The sequence below is a fragment of the Peromyscus leucopus genome, chromosome 19 (assembly GCF_004664715.2).
Source record: "Peromyscus leucopus breed LL Stock chromosome 19, UCI_PerLeu_2.1, whole genome shotgun sequence".
Lineage (NCBI taxonomy): Eukaryota > Metazoa > Chordata > Mammalia > Rodentia > Cricetidae > Peromyscus > Peromyscus leucopus.
This window is the reverse complement of record NC_051079.1, coordinates 22,534,685-22,558,763: the sequence shown is the minus strand read 5'-3', so window position 1 is coordinate 22,558,763 and position 24,079 is coordinate 22,534,685. Positions and strand designations below refer to the sequence as shown.

The 24,079-nt window shown below is 42.0% G+C and overlaps 1 protein-coding gene across 2 annotated transcripts in view; it reads right to left on the bottom strand.

The window, feature by feature from the left end:
- Camk4 (calcium/calmodulin dependent protein kinase IV) overlaps positions 1-24,066 on the bottom strand; it is a 220,951-nt gene extending 196,885 nt beyond the window's left edge. Inside the window, exon 1 of one of the 2 annotated variants that reach the window (XM_028867048.2) lies at positions 23,638-24,066. In XM_028867048.2, coding sequence (XP_028722881.1) covers positions 23,638-23,792 — 155 coding nt within the window. In that variant the 5' untranslated portion in view covers positions 23,793-24,066. The remainder of the gene's footprint in view (positions 1-23,637) is intronic. The other variant, XM_028867047.2, reaches the window with a different exon arrangement.
- Positions 24,067-24,079: the final 13 nt, after the last annotated feature.

Genomic DNA, 24,079 nt, shown 5'->3' with positions numbered 1-24,079 from the left:
AATAAATCCTCACCCTTTCAAACACCATGCCAAACCTGAACCACCTCTGCGCTCAGTTTCACAAGCCAATAAACCAACAGTATTGTCTAAAATGACCCAAGGTGGGCTTCTCTTGAGCATGAGCACATGTTTGTTAAACTACATTTGCATCCTATCTGGTAAAAGGCAGCCTAGGAAAGCAAAATCTGAGCATATGCAAACATGAGGAAGTCCATCTTAGGGATACAGACTGGCATGGGCAGGACAGCAGAAGTTCTCTGTGTGAGTCAAAGTAGGTCTTCACCTCCCAGCTCTTGTGAGTACCCAGATGGTGATTGTGTATTGATGTTCTGTAAGCATTGATAACCCCAGGAATCCATGCTCTTTAAACATTTTAGACTCTGATGAATGCTATGTCCACTAGTATGAAGAAGGACTTCCACGCGCTCAGTTCAGCTTCTAATTACAAAAGATTCAGACTGTACACCTAGGTATAAAGATCTATGGATTGCAGTAGGAAAGCCCTGTTCTACATTGTGCCAATTTCAATGAATTACAGTCGCTTGTGAAAACCATTTACCCCGCCCCGCCCCCTCCCCCGCCGGGATGGAAACTTCTTTCAGACCATTCAGATACGCACAACCAGCAGAAGTTTGCGTAGTGAGTTCCACTACCGAACTATGAGTACTCAGAATTCCATTATATTACCTGAGATGTAAACAGAGGCAGGAATGGACAGCCAATTGAAAGGTTAAAACAAAAGGTTGGAGAATTTGGGAACCAAGTAGAACAAGACTTTCACTTTTTAATGAAATTATGAAACTATTAACAAGCTGGAGTCGGGGGTAAAGTGGAAGTTGAGAGGCAGTGAGTGTACAGCGATGCTGTCAGAGCAGGAAGAGGAAGGCGGGCACACAGCAACGTGCCCATTCCTCATCACAAGCTCAGCTCTAGGCATGGTCACAAAAGAAAAACTACATTGTTGCCACTTTTCCTGTTATCAACAACAGTGCAAGAAAATAACTATTTGAACCAGGTGTGATAGTGCACGCCTTTAATCCCAGCACTCAGGAGGCAGAGGCACTCGGATCTCTGAGCATGAGGCCAGCCTGGTCTACATAGAGAGTTCCAAGATAGCCAGGGCTATACAGAGAGACCCTGTCTCAAAAATCTAAAAACAAACAAACAAATGTTTTTTATCAGCTAAAGTAGTTTAAACTTTACTTGCCAATATATCGCCCTAGTCAGTGAGAACCCTGGGCCTAGGAAGAGAAGACAAGAACATTCATGTCCTGGTTAGCTTCAACTGTTAACTTTTCATATGCTGGTTAAGTGAGAAGGGAATTTCAGCTCAGGAAGCCACAGATCAGACTGGCCTGGGAGCATGTCGGTGAGGCACTATCCTGTTTGTTAACTGACATTGTAAGGCCTAGCCCACTGTGGGCAGCACGATTCTCTCTGAAAGTTGCCCTGGGTTACATAAAATGCTAGCTACATGTGCAACTGCAAGTAACCACCAAACAGCAGTCTCTAAGGCAGCAGTTCTCAACCTGTGGGTCATGACCCCTTCAGGGTCAAACTATCCTTTCATAGGGGTCACATATCAGACATCCTGCATATCAGATATTTACATTACGACCCATAACAGTAGTAAAATTACAGTTATGAAGTAGCAATGAAATAATTTTACGATTAGGGGGTCACCACATAAAGAGGAACTGTATTAAAGGGTCACAGCATTAGAAAGGCTGAGAACTACTCTTCTAGGTGTCTACTTCAAGTTTCTGCCTGAGTTCCTGTCTTGAATTCCTTCAATGATGGATGCAATCTGTAAACTGAAATAAATCCTTGCCTCCCTGTGTCGGTTGCAATGAGAACACACTCTATAGGTTCACATATTTGACTAGCTGGTCCCCAGTTGTTGGAACTGTTTGAGAAGGATAAAGAGGCGTGTCCTTGTGGGAGGAGGAGTGGCCTTGGAGGTAGACTAATGCTTTCCCCAATGTTTTCTCTGCTTCCTCTTGGGGATCTAAAAGTGAGCACTCAGCTGTTCCCACCATTTTGCTTTGTCATCATGGACTCCAGCCCTCTGAATCAAAGTCCATTAAAGGCTTTCTTTATGAGCTGCTTTGGTATTTTATCACAGCAATAAAACAACAGAAATTAATACACTTCCCTAAGTTGTTTTTGTTCACTGTGCTTCAGCATGGCATCAGAAAGGAAACTATATTTGCAACACATTTAATGCAAATCAAGTGCTGACATCCTTAACTGATCTTAAGAATATAGATAATACATTTATATTATATTATTATTATATTATAAATATATAGTTGGAGGATCAAATATTGTCAACGAAAGAAAACAAAGTTGATTTCATGACTCATACAAGCCCCATGAAAGTATTAACTGCTTGTAATCTGGTAATGTAATATTGACTAATATATTACTGCATATAAACATTACAGCAGTATATTAATCAATCCATCTCCTTCAATGTTCCATTAGCTAAAGTCAGGAAGAAAATTCAAGAAAGGATTTAGTTTATCTTATATTTTAATGTAGCTATTCTTTTGAAAATTGGTGGGCCACATGTGTAGTTGACTAATTCCTTCAGTTGAATTGTATAAATTTAGAATCTCAGTCCAAATCACTCCAGACTAGAACAGGATGCAAGATGTCAGACATCCAGGAGTCTGAGCTGGGATGTCAGAACATCTGAGGAACAGGGATTTCTCCAGCGTGAACACTGTCCAGAATGGGGGACAAGGTCACATGCAAGGTGTTGTCGTGTGTTCAATGGTATTTATTGCAGTTGAGACATGAAGATGGCATCCTTTGCTTGCCCCAAAATGAACACAATACATAAAGTAGAAGACAGGGTACATTTTACCATCAGAATCCGTAGCAGCCTCTTGTAGAGAGGCAATTTTGTATTCTGAAATAATTTAGGAAAGCTGTAGGAGGAAAAGACAGGAACGATTTAAATCCAAGTTTCTGAAAACAGCATTTGTGAGAAAACACTGTGCTGGAGTCCAAGTGCAGAAGACCCCGTAGGGCTGGTTTAGCCAGAATTCCTCTTATCCCTGATATCTTAGGCACTTTCCAGCCACTGGCCAGGCTCCTTGGGAATAAGTTCCCACTGGCTCATGCTACACTCACAGTGAGCCAATTGCCTGTCTTCTCAGCTAGCAGACTCCATACAGTAATATCTGTACCTGTCTCAGTGGACCTGGGAAAGCCTCTTACCACACTTTAAATATTTTTATTTAACATCTACTAGGGACTGTGAAGGCATATAGGAACTAAACATCTTAGATGGGTCCAACTGTAGAGGCAGACAGGCTCTGGCAGCAGACAGCAGGGGAAATATATTTGTAAGAGTGTCTGCCTCTACGTCAAAGAGGGTTTCCTAAGATGATACCATAGATCATATCCTGAGAAAGGGAAAGATACTTATAAGGCAGGGTCTAGACACTCTCTCTCTCTCTCTCTCTCTCTCTCTCTCTCTCTCTCTCTCTCTCTCTCTCTCTCTCTCACACACACACACACACACACACACACACACACACACACACACGGGTAGCTTGGAGGGATGTATGACCTACTATGAAAGAACATGACCTATCCTTAATGCAGAAAGTAGCTAGCAGAGCTGAACTCCAAGCTGTGAGTGCAAATATGGTGTGAGAGAGTGTGGAAGAGCAGAGAGGCTGGTTGTGAAAGGGAGCTCCCCAAACCACACAGGATCAAAGATCTTGAAGGACTTGATGCTGCAAAGTGACATAATCCACCCCTACCTCAGTAACATCATCCTGCAAGCAGAGTGGGAAGGTGGAGGCCTCACAGTCTGGGAAAGAGCTCCCAATAACTGAACTAAAGGAACTCATAAGGGTATCAAAGAGGCAAGTGGATTAATATGTACCGGAGGTGGAGTTTACACGTGGTAACATTTATTGCATGTGTGTAACATATTAGAAACTATACCAAGAGCTTTTCTGATGCATGCACTCAGCGAGTGCACACAATATAACCTCATGATATCATAACTCTGGCGAGGTTCAAATGAATATGTGACTTGTCCAGTCTGATCCACCTAGTAAGTGAGAGAGAATTTGTGTTATTAGGAGGAACGCAGGAGAAATCTAGAACACTTCTGATGATTCTAGGTGGAAAGCAAAGTCGGTGGCAGTGGTAACAGTTCCTGAGGCAGGGTACACAGTGGAAGAGCTGCTATGGTTGAAGCTATTGCTAGCAAATGAGAGAAGGAGGAGTTGGTTTTGAATAGCCTGCATCCACGTTGCTTTGTCTTCCAATGGACAGCTTCAGCAGACCAGCCTGAACGCGGCCAAAGTTCCTGCTCTAAGTCGTGCAAAGAGTAACTACTGCCAAGTTGATATTCCCCAATCAAGGCAAGACAGACCTTCTGACTCCATGCCATCATCTTCAATATGCTTCAAGGAAGTAGAAGATTCGAGGGGCAATAACTTAAAATCTTCTCACTGGTACCATAGCCATTTCCTTTCTTCTTGTCGTAACAAAATATTCAATAAAGGAAACTTAAGAATGGTTTCCTCTGGCTTCACAGTTTAAGGGTGGGTCCATCAAGGTGGGAAACCACAGCAATGGGAACATGTGCCATTGATCACTGCACCCACAGAAAGCAGGGAGAGATGAATGCTGATGCTTAGCTCTCTTCTTGTTTTTCATTTGGTCCTGGACCCCAGTCCATGGGATGGTGCCACCCACAATGAAGGTGTGTCTCCCATCATCAGCTAAAATTTTCTGGAAAATATCATCATAGACACATCCTGAGATGTGCTTCCACGGTGATTTTAAATCCAGTCACACTGACAATGAAGATTAATTAAGGCAAATCCCCAATGGCATGGTTCATGGGTAATAATATATTTAATAACTTTTTTAAATGACTTAAGATATTGTTATATATCTACATGTATGTACATGAATTTATTATTGATAAAATGATACTTCACAACTTCTTACACAGCAAGTACACATAGTTTATGCAGCTATTCCTTCCACTCTGAATGGTACACTAAACAAAGACAGTGACCACACATTAGGCAAATCCAGCAAGCTATGCAGGTTATTACCATGACTGGAGATCCCATGTCCCCTGAGAGAAGACCCACAAGAAGGACACTTCACTTCTGTGATATCCAAAGCGCAAGGCCCCAATTTATTGTGAAAAGCAACAGACAAGTCCCCATTTGGAGCTCCGATATGGCACTTTGTCCAGCATCGCTTGAGACTCACAGTTTGATAAGAAAAATAGAAAAGCAGAAGAAATGACAGCAAAATGCAAAACAGTTGTCTAGACTGGATTTTTGGAGAAAGGTGGGTATTAGTGGAAAAACTGGGGGAAATACAAATATCTGTACTTGGGTTATTAGTAAAGAAAACCATTATTATTCAAATAAAAATATGTAAGATTCATATAACCTTTTCCTTAGCAAATGGGAACATGATTTGCAAACAGCCATATAATTTATCTTTTTTAAAAATTCATAATAATGCTATAAAAAGGGCATGGATATTTATATTTTACAGACTATATATACACACACATACATATGTGTGCATATATGTATGTATGTATGTATGTATATATATATATATAGCCTGTTACAATTTGAGATTCACTAACAACAGACGGTTAATAGGTCCTAGAGCTGGATGTATTTTTACACCGTCAAAATTCCCCCAAGAAGTCTGTTAACATCTATTAGAGTTCCTGCTTTATTTTGCCTCACTTTTTAGTCTTGCAACTGCCCTACAGCCAACACAGTTACAGACTCATGGGAACAGACAACATCTGGAGAGCCTGTGTTATGGACACTGTGGTCTCCCCTGTACAGACGGTGACTTAGGCAAGGCAGTTCCTGCTTACCTGCTCTCCACACACCTTTTTTTCCTAGCCAGGTTATCTTCTTAACATACTTCTCAAAGTTTATTCATTTGTTTTCTTCCATGGTACAAAGGAATCCCTCCACCAGAAAACAGAGACAAGTAAATGCAGCTTCTAAAGAAATATCTGATGAGACTGGAAACCAAGCTAGAGGCCCCCATTTAAGTACTAAGTTAGAGAAAAACAATTCCTAGGTCTGACTACTAGTTAATGGGATTACTTAAGCATAAGAAGTCTCTTTTATGTTGCTTGTCTTTATTAATGTGCAGAGACCATCAATACTGCTTATTATATATGGGGTTAAAAACAAAGATCCTTCGATGCTTTCCAAGGCTCTCCTTCTTACTTCTGAACTAAAGGCAAGCTGGAGCTATTCTAGTTCCAGCTACTTAACTTGCCAGTAAAGGCTGCATCATTCTGAATAAAAAATTAATGAATCTTTGATAAAGTGTTAGTGCAAATAAGATCTCAAAGCAACAAAAAGATTAATATTTTCTAATTTTAACATCATTCTCAGAAGTAAAGAAAGCTGTAAAAATCATATAAAGGGAACCACCTACAACAGTTATTTTAAACCACCCCAACTGTCCTTTTTTTTTATCTACAGAAGTGAAAAACCTTAAGGTTATACTGCATATTCTCTTCCGTATATAAAATTACAAAGAACAGTGGTCACCCTCTCAGAAATACTGGATAACGAGCACACTGCCCCTGGGAGAACAGGAGTTGAGATCCTCAGAGGGCTTGGACGCCCAGACAGTTCATTCAGAATCTGCAATAGCAGACGATCACCAGTACACTTCCAGAGCTTCACAGCCATTAGACATAGCTGAGAGATGATGCAGTCAATCACCAATAACCCCCAACCTTTACTGAGGAACAGTGCAGAATTAGCACCAATAATATGCAACACACCCTGGGTGGTGCATAATTAGTACACTAACTTCATTCCATTGCCATTTTCTGTTAACAGATGACATTGAGGCACTGTGAACACTTGCCTGAAATGACACTGTTCATATGTGGCTGAATTGGAAGCCTGTTGTGGGTCTTTCTGACGCTGAAAACTGTTGTTTTCATTCATTTCAGAATTCCTCCAACCTCACAACTGACATCTGTTTCCTTGACTCATGTTCTTACAAAGCCATATCAGAAGCAGAAATATCAGTTACAGTGCTGTGTGTTAGCTATTCATTTACATAAGAAATATGAATCTTATTCATGGTAATTTACAAAATAAGATATAAAACTAGTAGCAACAGTCAGAGAAGACACTAGACAGAAAAAAAAAAAAAAAGACACCAGGTTAAAAAATTGTCCTAAGACCAAGCAAAAGGTTGGTAGCTAGCCCTCAGCTGACCAAAAGCAGCCCCAGAGTTTGGATGGTTGGAAACTGCCTGTGGACTAGGTGGGTGAAAATGTGGTTGGGGACCAAAGGAACACTGGGTTCTCAGCTCTGAAAGATTTGCCCAAAATGATCACGTGATCTGTGCCAGAATGTTGGATCCAAGTCCCGATGAGAACATATGATACTCAAGATGGGCCAAGTTTTATTTTTTTTTAATAGCTGAGCTTTTAGTTGGCACCAGAAAAATCCCGTGCCAGCTGCTGAGGAAATAATATACCAGGAGCTGGCAGGCGACAGCACTTGCAAAGCCAACAGGTATGGATGCACAGTGTGATACTCGAGACTCAGCAGAGGGGATGTGACCCCGGAAGTGTTCTCATCTAGGGTCCTCGAAGGTGGCAGAGAGTGCTAGGAAGGGCTTCTCTTGCCAAAAAAAAAAAAAAAAAAAAAAAAAAAAAAAAAAAAAAAAAAAAAAAAAAACTAAAGATAAATGTGAGGAAGCAATGAACTCAGATCCAGCTCAAGTTACCCTAGATACCACACAGGAGGAGACTGTAGCCATAAGGAAGTGGGTTTCTGGCTTGCATCAAAGGAAAGGGCAATGGTGTGCATCTGAAAAGAAGAACACTTTCCTCAGACTCTGAAGTCAGAGGGAGGAGGGGACCAGAGATGCCTCAGCTGCCATTACCAATATCACAGATGGGGTGGCGTAAACAACAGGCATTTTCTTCTGTGGTTCTGGAAAGTGGAGTCTGATACTGAGTGCCATCTTGGCTCTTGTGAGGCTTGGCTTGCAGATGTCTGCCTTGTCACTGTGTCCTCGAATGACAGAGAGAGGAAAGGGCATGCGAGTTCTCTTGTTCCCAGCACGAGGGCCTATTCTCAGCACCCTGTACAACATGAATCGCCTATCACAGGCTCCTGTACGTGTGTACGCACATTGAGGCCTCTGGCTTCAACATGTGTGGGGAAATAAAAACGTCCATTCTGTAACATGAGGAGACACACAGATAAGGAAAGGAACTTAAGCTCTGGTGGAATGAAGAAGATAAAGAGAAATCAGAGGGGCCTGTAAGATGAGGTGTAACTGGATTTAAAATAAAAGAAGAAAAAGAAGAAGCATGCCTAAGCACATGTGGCCTCCTTCTGTCCCTTGGGATCCTATTCGTCTTGTACATAATTTCCTTCACCAGCTTCTGGTTGTGAAAATAAATGTAGGAATACTCAAGTTTTCAGAATAATTTTTTTCAGAATAATTTTAAACTGCATTAAAATCATGAAGATGAAGCTAATGATTCTACTTGAATGTTGAGGACTGATTTAATTCTTTGAATAAAAGAAATACCAACTCAATGTCTTTTAAATAACATCTCCAAATCCCTATAGACATAGAATAGACTGTGTGTGCTCTTTTCTCCTCCGTGGCCCTCTCACAGGCTGTGCTGCATCCTACCATGGTTGAGGGATGTGTATCACAAGAACACGTGTTGTAGGATATTGCTAACCAGTCATGGAGTCACAAACCAGTGTGAGCCAAGCTTTGTTAAGAATGAATGTTAAACACAAACCCAAGAGGGATGGGGAAAGCCAGGAAATGCACCTTCTTGCTAAACTCACCTTAGAAATCCGCCATTGTAAGCATTTGTGTAGTCCACTAAAAGGCACAAAAATTAGCAACCTTAAGTCAAAAGGCACAGAATCAGAATAAAACTCTTCAATGGTCCTCCAACATTTTGCAAGACTTAGGAGCTTCCAGACACGTTTACTCTGAGAGCCAACTCTGTTTCCCCAACACAAGAAAACCACCAAAGTCACCATGGAGCAGGCCGCAGTTACTCTGACATTTCAAAGGGAGGGTCCTGCAGGACACAGTAGGCTGGCAGGCTGAGCTTCTCTGCTGCCCAACGCAAGTATACAACAAAGGTCACCCACAGAAGGTCACTGCTACCCTGACATTTCAAAGAGGGGTCCTACAGGACACAGTAGGCTGATGTGGATCAGAGCTCCTTCGGTTCAAGGGGATTCACATGTGGAAATCCTGTTGGCACAGACTGGTCACTACTCCATACATCTTTAAGAAGTGTTCTCTATGTGCTGGGTATTATGAATAGGGAGACAGACTAGAGGCTAGACACACCACACCCCACCCCCCCCCCCCGCAGCCTATGTTCTTGAGAGAGGGACAGGCAAATGAGTGTTGAAAGGCGATCTGGGGAGCGTTGGAAGAGCGGAAACCATAATCAGAATCTATTGCAACGTTCTGGACTAGGTTGCCATAAGGAAAATTTCCTGAAAGAAAATGGGTTCAAATCCTCGTCTTTTTCCTGAAACTTCCTGCCTCACTCCTATACCATGTGTATTTCATACAACATTCCAGAAACATCTCCTAAGCACTTAAATGGAGCCGGTATTAGGCTAACGATTAACTTGGCAGTGTGAATGAAAGATGTGTAAACGATGGAGGTCCTCTGCCCGATGCGCAGACACTCTGCTGGCAAAGAGGACAGGCCATTTGCCGTAATCACACAAACACAGGCGAGAACATAGAAACCCGTGTGACGGCGCGGCGCTCCACCTGGGGAGTACGGTAACCGCTGAGGAGCGACAGTCAAGAGAAGTACATTTCAGACCCCAGGTGTCTCACGCACACAGCACAGACATACCAAGCTCAGGACTGATCCACCCTGCCAAGGATGAAACGAACCGCTTCACGGTTCTGAACTTCGAGTTCCTCGTCCGTCCGTAAGACGGTGCCCGCGGCAATCATTCCATGGTGGTGTCAGGAGTATATGAAAGACAGTAGAACCAGGTCAAGGTCCTGGTTAACATCTCATGTTGGGGATGAGAAAGAGAGGTGGTGGTAAATAAGGCTAGCAGGCAAGCTGAAGTCTGACTCCTGAAAAGACCTGGTGAAGATACAAATCCTGCCCACCAGCTGTCATGGCAAGTCTGAATGCCCCTCCCACCCTCCTCTGACAGGTGACACTGAGGACCAGTTTTATGCCCAAAGAAGCATAATGTCAGGTAGCAACTTCATCCTGCTTGTCACTGTCTTGGTCCCTATCAGCAGTCCTCACTTCTGTCGGCCTGAGGTGAGGACCGCGCTCTCCAGCCAGACCTGCCACTCCACTTCCTCTGCATCTCAGTGTTTTATAGAGCAGTATTGGTTTTCTGGAACAGACTGGTAATCTCCCCGGATTTCCACTTCACTAAGAGGCACACACTAGAATGAAAAGCTCTTGTTCACTGTGTTGTTAGCTCACCTCTGGCTATAGGCTGCATGCAATAAACACGAGCTTATCTCATTGGATATTTCAATTAGCTTGTACGTTCACATCAAAGGAAGAAGGACAGGAGGGGTCCCCAAGGAGCCACTGAAACTGTTTCTTCTACAAAGAAATCTCTAGTGTTATCCCTGAATACTCCAGATCAGACTGGTTTATTGAATTGTGTATTTTGAATTTGGTAATGGTCGATTTTCTCAGTGATTGTCCTGACAGGGAGCTTTGGAAAGAATATAGGAACCACTAGACTAAGTAAGTAGAAATACACTTACATCCTGATCAAGAATAAATTTGAGGTAGGAAGGGTTTGGGAGGAGTTGAGAGAGGAGTAGGGTGTATATGATCAAAATACATTGTGTGCATGTATGAAATTATCAAAGAATAAAAATATTATATTAAAAAAGAACTTGAACCAATACCATAATTAAAGAATGCTCTGTATAGCTGTTAAGGTCCCAAATACGACAGACTCACTAAGTAACAACTGTCCCTTTAAGACCATACAACAAGTTAAGTAGACCAAGCTAACAACTGCAAGATTCAGATCAAATGTCTCCAATGAACAATACACAGGACTTAAAATAGAGAAGAGGCATTCAGATACTGTCTGCCTTGTAGGTGACATGAAATGTGTGAACGTGATTATAAGTTTGCTATCTCCTTTACTCTGTATTCTGTCTATGGTCATGACATTAGTCTGCTCTAATTCTCCTTTTATTTTTCAGAGAAAAACTTTCATACCTGCTAAATTTTTCAGCCATAAAGCCTTGAAGCATGACTTATCGCGCAGGTGATGACCGTGTACTTATTAACAGCATTAAGCTTAATATCCTGGTACTAATGCCTGCAATTTCTAAGCACTGCTCAGGAACATTTCAGGGAAACATTCAGGCCAATATTCCTCGAGCTGCCTAAGCCAAGTGAGAGTAAAATTTTTCATGAATCAAGTCATTTAATCTACACTGAGGTTCTTGCAAGCACATAAAAGAACCTCTTTCTCTTTTTATTTTGTCATCAAAACTTGACCATCGTCGTTGTTATTGAATTAATTTACCCTCCAGCTGATATGCAAGCTGTATGCCTTCACTCCTTTTTTGTTTTCTTCTCTGCATCTTTGATTACAATGGCAGGAGGTTCTTATCAAAACCCTTCATCGCGTGAAAAACGTAGAAGAAGCTCACATGGGCACCCACTTCCTCTTTCTGCACAAAAACACACCTTGCAAAATATTATTTCTTTTTTGTTGGCATTTTGGTCTGTTGATGCACCTTAAATCCATTCTCCTAAGTGGAGTGTTTTTAAATGCAAATTTATAATTCATCTCTTAATCATCCAATAAAATGTTTGGGGGCATAGTTTCCCAGATTGCGTATACTATCTATCTATGATTGCCATGTGTATGTAACTGAAATTTAATTTGTTTTCCAGAATATCTAAATGTTAAAAATAAAAGCAAAACTTAGAAAAAGAAGCAGATACATCCGCTAATACTTTATTATAATAGTCTGTTTTATCACACATCTCAAGACATGGATATCCCAACTTAGAGACCACTGCTTTACTTATTGATGTCTTACATAGTTCAACTGCAAAGCCTATTCAAAAAAAGGAGTAAGTAATTGTATTTTACAAAAGATTGCTAATTTAGCAGCTGTAGAGATGCCTCGGTTGGTGAAGTCTCTGTCAGACAAGAAGGAGAACCTGATTTTGGATCCATCCCCAGCATCTACATGGAAAAGCCAGTGTGGTCACCCAAGTTTATAGCCCCACTGCTGGGGAAGTGGAGACAGACTGATTCTGGGAGTTCGCTCACCACCCAATCTAGCTGATTGGTGAGTGCCAGGTTCAGTGATAGACTCTCTTAAAAGATAGGGTGGAGTGTAATCAAGGCAGACATCTAAGATGCACACAGGCACACACACACACACACACACACACACACACACACACACACACTCTTTTGGAAAAAAAAAAAGATTAGTTATTTGAAGAGGGTCTCAATATAAATGACCTTAATTAGGTTATCCTGAGTTGTACACATAGTATACAGGAGAATTATTTAATATACAGTTGGTTTCTGTTAGTAAGTAGGAACAATTAAAATGTATTAGAGGTGAGGGTGGGGAGATGGCTCAGCAGTTAGGAGCACAGGCTGCTCTTCTAGAGGCCCTGGGTTCAAGTCTCAGCACCCACACAGTGGCTCACACCCATCTGTAACTCCCATTCCATGGGATCTGATGCTCTCTTCTGGCCTCCACAGGCATCAGAAACACACGTGGTAAACAGACATATATGCTGACAAACACATATGCATAAAGTAAATTTTTCTTAATTAAAAAAAAAGAAAATAAATTGTTAGAGGTAAATATTTTATCAGTGGTTTATTCGGCATTTTATTATTTATAACATCAAATATAACAGAAGAGTGTGCACCTTGAACCCTATTTAATTATTATCTACAAGACAAACTCTTTTTTTGTTTGTTTGTTTTTTCAGGACAGGGTTTCCCTGTGTAACAGCCCTGGCTGTCCTGGAACTCACTCTGTAGACCAGGCCAGCCTTGAACTCAAGAGCTCTGCCTGCCTCTGCTCCAGAGTGCTGGGATTAAAGGTGTGTGCTGCCACCACCCTGGCCCAAACAAACTCTTATCAATAATCTTTGGATGAGAACTGATGGCTGTTTCTACTTACTAATATTTATTAACTATGTATTAAATCATTCTTCCATAAAAATTTAAGGTAAACACATGTTATGTAAAGCTTTGTGGTTGCAACGGCTTTAGGTGAGGTAGCTTTGGTCGTCAGAATCAAAGAGAAGAAGCAGAAAGGACAAAAATAGATGGATGGAACCAGCCGATGGGCTCCCTAGGCAAGAGCAATGGCTGTGGCCACATCAGTGAGACTAGCAGTAGAACATGTGTGCCTCGAAAGTCTATCTACACACACTGAAAACTAATATTATGTTGGTGCTTTTCAAGTGAACAGGGCATCCAACAAGGTTCCTTAAATGGATAAAAAGATCAGTGTCATTTTAACACCAGATTCTCATGTAACTGCAATGTTGAAACTCAGGTAGTTTGTGTAAGTCAGAAAACTAAAACAAAGTCTAGCAACTTTTTGATTTTTCAGAGCATAACTTTTACACTTTGAAATAGCTTCTTTTTTTTTTTTTTTAATAACAAAGACTAGTTTGTGCAGCCAGGCATAGTAGTGCACGCCTTTAATCCCAACACTGGGGAGGCAGAGGCAGATGGATCTCTGTGAGTTCAAGGCCAGCCTGGTCTACAACATGAGTTCCAGGACAGCCAGAGCTACACAGAGAAATCCTGTCTTGAAAAACAAAACAAAACAAGACTAATTTTTGCGGTGAACACTGCATGTGATTCACTGCAGTGTAACATTTCCTTGGAGCCAGAAACATGCATGGCCCCATTGCATGCAGTTCGATCAGGAATGACTTCTGACACCTAACCCACATGTTCTGTTTCCCTTTCCTGGCTCCTTTAAGGTTTAGTTAACAGATCTCAACCCAATACTCGCCCCTTTCTTACCTAGTCACAGGTTATCGGGGATGTTTTAGCACATCTCTGTCTTTGCTTTTATTTTAAACTGTTTTGGTGAGATCTATCTTACACACTCCTATGTTTTATCCTTATGGGTTAATGACAAGTTCCGAGATCCATAAACTTTGCCAAGACCCCAACTACTTCTATGGTCACCCTTTTCCTCTTTCTCTACAAATTTTGTTTTCAATTGCCAAATACAAACCCCCATTTGGTCTGACACAATTTTCCCTCCCCCAGCTTTATCTGGCATTGTGATGTTCATGCTTTGTGAATTTTGTAAAGTACAACGTGCATTGCCTTAGTTATTGCTATCATAAAACACAATGACCAAAATCAGGTTGGGAAGGAAGGGGCTTACTTCATCTTACAACTATCAAGTCATACTCCATCACTGAGGGAAGTCAGAGCAAGAACTCAAGGCAGGAACCTGGAAGTAGGAACTGATGCAGACGCCATGGAGAGCCTTGTTCCTCATGGCTTGCTCAACCTGCTTTCTTATAGCATTCAAGACCACTTATTCAGAGGTGGTACCATCACCTCATGGGATGGGCTCACCCACATCAACTGCTTATAGGCCAATCTTACAGAGGAATTTTCTCGATTAAGATTTCTTCTTCTCAAATAACTCTAGCTTATATCAAGTTGAGGGGAAAAAAAGAGAACCAGGACATACATCTTGAGATTTTTCTGCCCTTTTTTGGGATGTGTGTGCATGTTCTGTACCTAGTATACTCTTTGCCAGTGGTATACATGCTAAATTCCTAGAGAAATTCAAAGTCTACCACACCCCCATTAAGACATCCCAAGTCACTCTGTAAGACAGATCACTGTTTAAAAGATTGCTCTGGTTCTGCAGCTTGGTGTGGTGGCACACACCTTTGTCCTAGGACTCAGAAGGCAGAGGCAGGTGGATCTCTGAGTTCAAGGCCATCCTGGTCTACAGAGTGAGTTCCAGGACATATGGTTCTTATATCTCTCTCCCTCTTTCAACTTCTTCCTTATGTTGGTTACATAAAAGGTAATATATTCTCATATTGATAATTCTTATCATGAATAAGAGCAGTAAAAAGTAAAAGGCAAGATGTGCTTCACATATATGAATTCTTTAATAAAAATGGGAAGCCTGCACTGTGGTACCACCAAAAGATTTGTAAACAAAATATGACTAAGCTCTGTAGTCACAATACAACAAAATGTACACAGAGAAACAGTACACCTGTAGTAGTGTTTAATTAGGTGCCTTTGCTTACGGTGCATAATTCATTAACTATCCATTTGGTAAATAAGAACATTAGAAAATATGAAATCAAAACTGGATTCACTTTGATAAAATCAATACCAAACTCAAAGTTGTAACTTCATTGACTCTGAATATTGAATATTTCCAAAGTAAAAAGCCAATTTTGCCTTAGGAATGGCGTATATAAAATAAAGATGAATTGTTTCATTCTATTTGCAAGGAAACCAATAATTACGCAGCAGGAGCAGCAAAGGCCAATACATTAATATCATATGCATATGCATACATATGAAAACAACTAGTTGGACCCTGTTCCTTCTCTGTAGTAAGCCTAGTAAAGCCAAAGAAACCAGTAGCAAAAAGAAAGTTTAAACCTCACACAACATAAGAACCAAATTAATGATACATCCATTAGAAACTTTGACAACCCTCTCCAGCATAATTTTAATACACCTATAGAATATAACAGGTTATATAAAAATAATTTATTTATTTATTCATTTATTTAACTCACGTCTATCATGAATTAGATTTATTGCTGCTGTCTTATTACCAGTAAAGCATGTACTTGAAAGCCTTTCACTATGACAACACACATGGCCAGCATACATTACCTAGGCCCTCATTATTCAAAAGGTCAGATCTCTAACCAAAATAACTTTAGGAGGCATAAAGGCATGGAATTAAACAGTAAGCAATCAAAACACACGGGCGCCCTTCTCCTTCCAGCTGCTCAATCATTCTGGTTGCCTTCGCAAGAAAAAGCTCTATTTGTGTACTATGGTTTAGTCCTGCCAATCTCCAACAGTCTCTCCTCTAATGAAGGAAACGATCTTCGAGCTTGTGGCCTTCCACACACAAACACTGCTAGCCACAGTTTAATATTATCGCGCTGCTTTGTTTCCATTTGCTTTTATAATTGCTTCTTAAGATCTGATTTGAATTAGTATTTCAATGTGGTAAAGATAAACATTCTTGCAAACAAATTTTGCAAGCAAAAAAAAAAAAGATTATTTAAACGGAAACACTCGGTAAGGTACAGACAGTGTACACTGGCAACAAGAGACTTGTCGGTATCACACAGAAATGGGAGAAACTATTGGTGGCAGCCGATGCTCCTTGTTGCTTCTAAATGTCAATAAAACTCAAAGTTGTGCAAAAGACTAGCTTCAAGCTTCTAAGACAGGACTGTCAGTGTGGGAAGGAGGCCACATTTGACAATAAGGAGACACATTTTTGGTTATCACAACATGGGAGGAAGGTTTCTGCCAGTAGGTAGAGGCTAGAGACATTGCTAAACATCATGCAATGTGCAGGATGGCCTTACAACAAAGAATAATATATCTGGCCCAGAATTAGAATGGAGCGCACGTTGAGAGTCCGTTTCCGTATTTTCACTGACCCATCCCTTCAAATCACTTTTTTCCAAGACACTATTTCTTTCCTCATTTGATCTCTGCCACTGACGACAACGGAAATCCAGATCTGAGCCATTCTCTATTTCACGCCAGCCACAGCTATGACTGTCCATTTGCAGTTGGAATGAAGACAATGGACAGTATTGAAGGGTCAGTGTTCTCTATGCATTAATTCTATGCCGTTAACACACTTGGACTTCTCTTTACAATTGGGCCTCTGGAGCCATCCATCTGCAGATGCTCTAGTAACTAAGCATAAGGAAAGACAGCTAAGCTAAAGATTAATAGAAATTACAGAAAAAAAATTCACTCTCTAGATTTCAAGAAAAGCCGATCTTTGTATGGTACGGTTCCTTGACTCAGTTAAATAACAATATTTTTCATAATAAATCTAACCTTGGGACTTTAAAAAGTCAACATTCTTTTTAATACTTATCTTCCTCCAGAGTGGGTTTTTTCTTTTTTTTTTTTTTAACCAAAAACTACTTCTCAGCCAGTGAAAATAAAATGAATAAATAGCAAGGAAGAAGAAAAGACATAAAAAAAAATGAAGAAGCAGTGGTTGAAACACTCAATACTTTGTTTTCAAATGTATTGCTGCAAACAGACAATTCACATGCACATGTGAGGGTAAACCGTTCACAAGAAAAGTCTTTGAAGCTGTTTTGTGGTTCCTCTCCTCTCTTCTCCCTTTACCGCATCTCCAGAAAGGGTTAAAGGCAGACAACACCTGCGTCGATGTTTTAACCTCAGCAGTAACAGTTTTCAAAGCGTGTTCTTAAAAGCCGAGATCCTATCACAGCCTTCAACTGACTTAAGGCTCTGTACAAGGAGTTCATTGCCAAATACTTCAGAGGTTGAAATCGCCCAGAAAGCACCTCATGCCCTCAAAGTCATCTTGACTTAACTCCTAAGTCGTATCTTCCTGTGGTGAGTGATAATAGTGCAGGTGAAACTGAATCCTCTTCAGTTCAGAACCACAGAAGACGGCCAAGAGAAATGTGCCATGTTGTCAGTGGCAGGTTGGGGAGTACTCACCAACCCTACCACTGTGGAGAAGAAGCCAAAGCTGGGTGGGAGGGGATCTTGATTACAGACATTTTAAGGGGAAAGATAACAAAACTTTTCCTTTTTCCTAAAAGCACTAGAATGAAGCCCCATTACAACCAAAAGGGTTGCGGCACAGGCCTGTAATTCCTGTCCTCAAGAGGCAGAAGCCAGAGGGTATTGAATTGCACACTAGCATTGACTTGTTTCACAAATAAATACCAAGAAGAACCAAGACTGAAAAGAAAAGCGGGGGAGAGAGAGAGAATTTAAAAAGAGGATACATCCATGTCTGATCTGCTTCATTACACTGAGTCAGTCTCTTTTTAAAATTCTTTAAATACATTTGCGTATTTACTGGAGGTGGAGCATTTGGGCCACGGCAAGCTCATGGAGGCCAGAAAGACAACTTCCAGGAGTCTGTTCTCTCCCTCCACCGTGTACATCCCAAGGAGAGGATTCAGACTGTCAGGTTTTGCAGTAAGGACCTTTACCCACTGAGTATCTCCTCAGTCCCTTGAGTCGCTCTCTTTAAAATCGTTTGCTGAACAGGTGCTACGTGCAATGCAGTGTGCTAGACAATGACTATGTAATTGTCCAAAGGGCAGTCAAGTCAGTATTCTTGCAAAGAGCCTATACAACATGAGCTTCTCTTCTCCCATTTGGTGTCACACCTTGCTCCTGAGCCGACTAAGGATCAATTTTATGGAGAAGTTCAGAATCACACTAAAAACCCAAATGAGAAGGAACCAAAGAGGCCAAACCATCAGAGCAGAATGTAAAACAGATCAGCTGCCAGCGGCATGCAACAAATGGGCTGGGTAGCCCTGAAAGATGGTGTAAGGAAAAAGCCTGGAACTTGAGAAGTACTAGCCAAGAGGATACGAAGAAGGTGGTCGGCAAAAGAGGAAGAAGGAAGAAGGACAAAGGAAAAAAGACAGTCTGATAACTCACCAACCATAGTGTAGACTGAATTGTCCCCTTAAGATTCATATGCTGATAAAACCATGAATGTATATCTGGCGTGAAAGTAGCAGTAAAACTTTCCAGGGGAACAAAGAAAACTAAAGGGCAGATTGAGAAAGGAGAGTAGAGGACATGCTCAATGAAATACATACATACATACACACACACACACACACACACAATATATATATTTATATATATATATATATATATATATATATAAAATAATCTTACATAGCACAGTAACATGTACAAATTAGAAGTTCATATGTTGAAACCTATCCTCAGGTGTGGCAGCTGGAATATGGTCTTTGGGAAGAGGTTATGCTTAGAATCAACTCCTGAAGATGGATCTCTCAAGACAGGATGAATGATCTTATGAGAAGAGGCACCAAGGAGCTTAGAGAAATTGTTTTAATATAAATTATTACATATGTTAGAATATTATATACACACACACATATATATGTATATGTATATCCTCTTCCTTTCTATCTTCTGAGATCACAGCAGAAAATGGTCACTACTCAAGACAGGAAGAAAGCTCTCGTTGGGGTAAATAAACTCACCAGCATCTTGGTTTTGAACCCCTGTCCTCCAGATCTATGAAAAACAAATGTTTGTGGTTTAAGTCACCCAGGGAGTCTGTTGTTGAAGTCCAAGCAACCAGAGCTAATACAATCGAAGAGCACTGGCTGAAGCCCTTCTAGAAAAGACCCACTTGTGACTCCTCACAAGAAACATTTGCTGGGCCAGAGTTCACAGTCACTGTGAGAACACAGCTCTGTCACTCTCCAAGTTCCTTCCCTCCGCACTTACGCTTCCCCTGGCACAGGCTCCCTTTCTCAGCTAGTTCAGACTCCAGGATGCCCAGTGGATCTTTTTTGCAGACACCAGTGTTTTCTCAAAATTTTGGGAGGGAAAATCTAATAAGGACTTGGAGGCAAAGAAAGAAGAAATTTTCTCCACAAAGCTCCGCCAAATGGACACTGCTCAGGGCAACATTGCCAAATGGTCTCCAAGATACTATGTTAAAGGACTCTGCCTCACAGTTTAATCTGGCATGCTCATATTTATGTCCAAAAATACCATTTTCTAACTGAGCCACAACTTGTTAGCGAGATGTCAGACCACATGAGTTCAGCAAATATTTTGAATGAAATAGAATACAATGAAACAGTATAAAACATAAAACACTGGAATATATTGCTGACGGTGAGAGTAAGCATTATTTGGTGAAACTGTTTCTATTCTACGAAAATGACCACACAGCTTACTATTTAAAATAGATTTGTATTTTAAATAATAATAGATACAACTAGATAAGAAAGACAGGCAGATAGATAACTGAGTTGTCACACAAACACATTTTTTTAAAATAATGAATTTAGTCTGGTGGGGTCCTAAAGGTCACAAACCAAAAGCAACTATAGGAAAAAAATGCAGAATAATTTAACACATTTTTTTTTTAAGTCAAGTGGTCTAATATTTGGTTTTCTGGATTTGGATGTTTGGGAACAAGCTGAGTTCATTAGAAACATCCCTCCAATATGGTACCACAAGTCTAAACAAAAGATAGACCCAATTGAAACCAGGATGTGGGTTTGGGTCCACAAGGCCAAACCCACACCACAGAGCGGGGCAAGCCAAATCCTGGCTTCCCATTCACCAAACCACTGAGAGGAATGTAAGCCAGCGGTAAGCGCTCTGCTCCATTAGAAAAGCCTTCAGAATGCCAGTCTCTCAAATCACTGGACAGAAGACCAACTGCTCTCTAGGCGTGGATCCCTGCATAGAATCATGGCTAGCTCATATTTTTAAGTAGCTTTGTTGATATATTGTGACTTTTGTAAACTTAACAAGCTCCATAAATACCAAAATATTTTCAATTTTGATTTTAGGGGGGAAAAAATTGGCTTGTCTGATACTCTCAAATAACGCGTTCTTAGGCCCACACATACCACCAAAAAAAGTTAATCTCTTAACAGCCATCTTGTGCTGGATGGCAACAAATGGATCATCTGTCAATGCCTGCTTTCTATAAGCACTGTCCAGGGCAATAGTTCTCAACCTGTGGGTTGTGGCCCCTTTGGGGGAGAGGGGTTCACATATCAGATATTTACATGACAATTCACAACAGTAGCAAAACTGCAGTTATGAAGTAGCAATGAAAATAATTTTATGGCTGGGGTCAACACAACATGACAAACTGTATCACAGGGTCACAAGCATTAGGAAGGTCGAGAACCACTGGTCCAGGGGCTTCAGGTTTTTACAGCTTCAGGAATTTAACTCCACTTGACTTTCCAGACACACTCTCGGGGTATATTGTCCATGTGGCCTTGACTTTGACTTTCCTGAAATCGGGAGTCACCAGTCTATAACAGACACTTTTAGGAGGTTGAAAAAAAGAAATCTCCAATTCATCTAAAGGGGAGTGTCTACACTGAACCAATACACGTAAAGGGGGCTGTCTACACTGTGACACTAACCACAGTGGCCCCTCCCAGCACTAGAATGCTGCTGACCGAGCATCATACTGACAACTGAGCATCAAAGAATCAAGTGTTTTGGCTTTGGAGTCACCTCTGGCCCCAGATTTGGCCCAAAACGGGAAGAAAAATCTTGATAACTAGTGCAAAAAACAAACGGATCTTTGTGGTTCAGTGTGTACAAAAGTTCTGCTGCTTCCTAGTTCTGTAGATCCTTAACAATTACAACTGGCATTCCAGTTGTAATTGGCCCAAAACGGGAAGAAAAATCTTGATAACTAGTGCAAAGAGCAAACGGATCTTTGTGGTTCAGTGTGTACAAAAGTTCTGCTGCTTCCTAGTTCTGTAGATCCTTAACAATTACAACTGGCATTCCAGTTGGCTCATGCTTTAGGTTTATTCCATTGAAAAAAATTAACTTAGATTATGAAGTGAAAATATCTATCCATCTTAACCACAGGCTGTGAGCTCACTGCTCACCAACACTGCCATCTACAGAGAACACACCCAGCATTGGGCACTGCTGCTGGAGAGGAGACCGGACGTGCAACTTTTAGTGGTTATGGTTTCCTTCTTAAAATGTTTGAATCTGGTGATTGTAGGGTAACAAAAAGACGATCTGGCAGGGCAAGTCTCTGCAGCTTATAGTACATTTCTAAGTATAACCCCAAAGGAATGCAAACTGTAGGGCCAAGGCAAAACCAAGCAAACTTCCAAAACTGCTTCCCTGTGAGATCCACCATCGTATGCATGTGTCCGATTGGAAGTTTGTTTGTTTGGTTTTTTTTTTTTCCCTATAAATTCTCCCGCTTCTCAAATCAGAGTGTTTGATGTGATGTCAAAGCTTATTTGTGTCATTAGTAAGTGGGAATGCTCCCGGGGTGTTGCTCAGATGGGCTGGGGGGCCATCCCCTCAGCTGCAGCCAGCACTTCCTCCCTCCTAGCAACTTCTAAAGCACCGAGTTACCAATGTTAAGTAGATTATCTCTTTAATCAGAAGTGTATACCACAACGCTGCAGCACATCACACATCTTGAACCCCCCCAAAAAATACCAATTGCCATCTCACTTCAGTCTCCTACTGCCTTCAGATGAACACCCAGAAACATGACTCAAAAATGGACATGGACATTTGCATTGCTCAATGCTCAAATAGCTTGAGCATTTTTAAACAGTAAGAAAAATAAATGAATTGCCTTTCAAAAGTTTTACCTTTTTACACACCACTTGTACTCAGTAAAGGCAACTCAGAGGGAGCAAATCCTTCCCACTAAGTACGGACACCCAGAATCCAGTGTCATCGTCTCTTAACAGCACCAAAAAAATTAAAATAAAAAAAAAAACTGTTAGATAAACTACTACCAGCAAAGGAAGAATGAAAATTAAATTGCGGGGGGGGGGGGGGCGGCGTTACAACTTGACAACAGTTGAAATCATGTTCAGATTTCCTCTGATGAAAGCTTTGCACTTACACAGTACTGAAAACAAGTCTCCTTACGTGCATATGGACAAGAGAGAAGAAGTGGGGGACAGGAGAGGGAAATAATTTTCAGTGGATTAAGATCTGAGAACATACGGAACCCATCTCAAGGTAAGACTGCTGCTACCTGTTCAGATCTTCAGAGAGGGCATGAGGGGGCGCGTCTGCTTTCCCAACGGGATGGCTTTTTTTTACATACACGATTTAAATAAACCACTCCAGCACATGAAAGAAGAGCCTGAGACCTCTTCTCACTAATTACCCCTGCCTGGCCCTCCTGAGCTGCTTCCTCTTTAAAGCCCCACTACTTCATTACTCTGCCTTTAACTCTCCTAAATGATTCATTCTCGCCTTTTCCTGAGCACACGCTGCAGGGAAGCTAGTATTTAGGTTAAATTTCTAGTGCCACTTGCTTTGGAGAGCTTGGTGAGGGGAAGCAGGAAGAATCTAATTTAATAATTCCATCACGATGTAGAGGGGGCACACCGCAGTCCCCAACCCAAAACTAACTAGACACACAAGTCCCTCTCACAAACTATAATCTGAGCAAAGACACTAATTAGGAAAGCAGAGTCCACGTGCGGTGAGAGATATCACCCAAGTGGCAGCCAGTTCCACGCTGGGAGGGCGGGAGAGTCTGGCGGATGCTCGCAGCTGCACCGGCCTAGGCGCTCTGGGGAGAGCCTGGTTGCCTCCTACTAGAGACTTAGCTCTTGCCCAGGCACTACCTAGGCAGGGGAGAGATTAAAGGCAGAGGAGGCTAGTCCGACACCCTCACCCTCGGGAGGTGTCGCAGCCAGAGGGACAACTAGCGTGCACGCTGCAGGCGTTCCCAGCCCCAGCCCGCGCCTCCACGCTCCGCCTGGTCCAGCGCCCCTCGTCTTACCGTCCCAGCTCTGACTCCACCTCGAAGAAATTGCTCAGAGCATCCCGGTTGGAGCCGTCGATCCAGTAATCCGGAACGAGGTTCCCAGACCCCGGGCCACTGCCGGTGACCGAGGAGCAGGACGAGGAACAGGAGGGCACCGTGACTTTCAGCATCTTCGCCGCGGGACTCCGGAAGCCGCCGCCGCCGCCGCCGCTGCCCGAGCTGGAGCCGCCAGCCGCTGCCGCTGCCTGCAACACGGGAGCGAGAGGAGGCGTCCTTCAGCGCGCACACGCCCACCGCCGCGCCGGGCTGCGGCTCGCCTCCGCGCTCGGGAGCGGGAGCGAGGGCGGGCGGAGAGGCTGAGACCGAGAGCACCGGTGCAGGGGAACCCGGAGCCACCGGCAGCCGCCAGAGACCAGGCAGGGCGCCGCAGAGCTCAGGCGCCCTCCCCCTCGCTCCC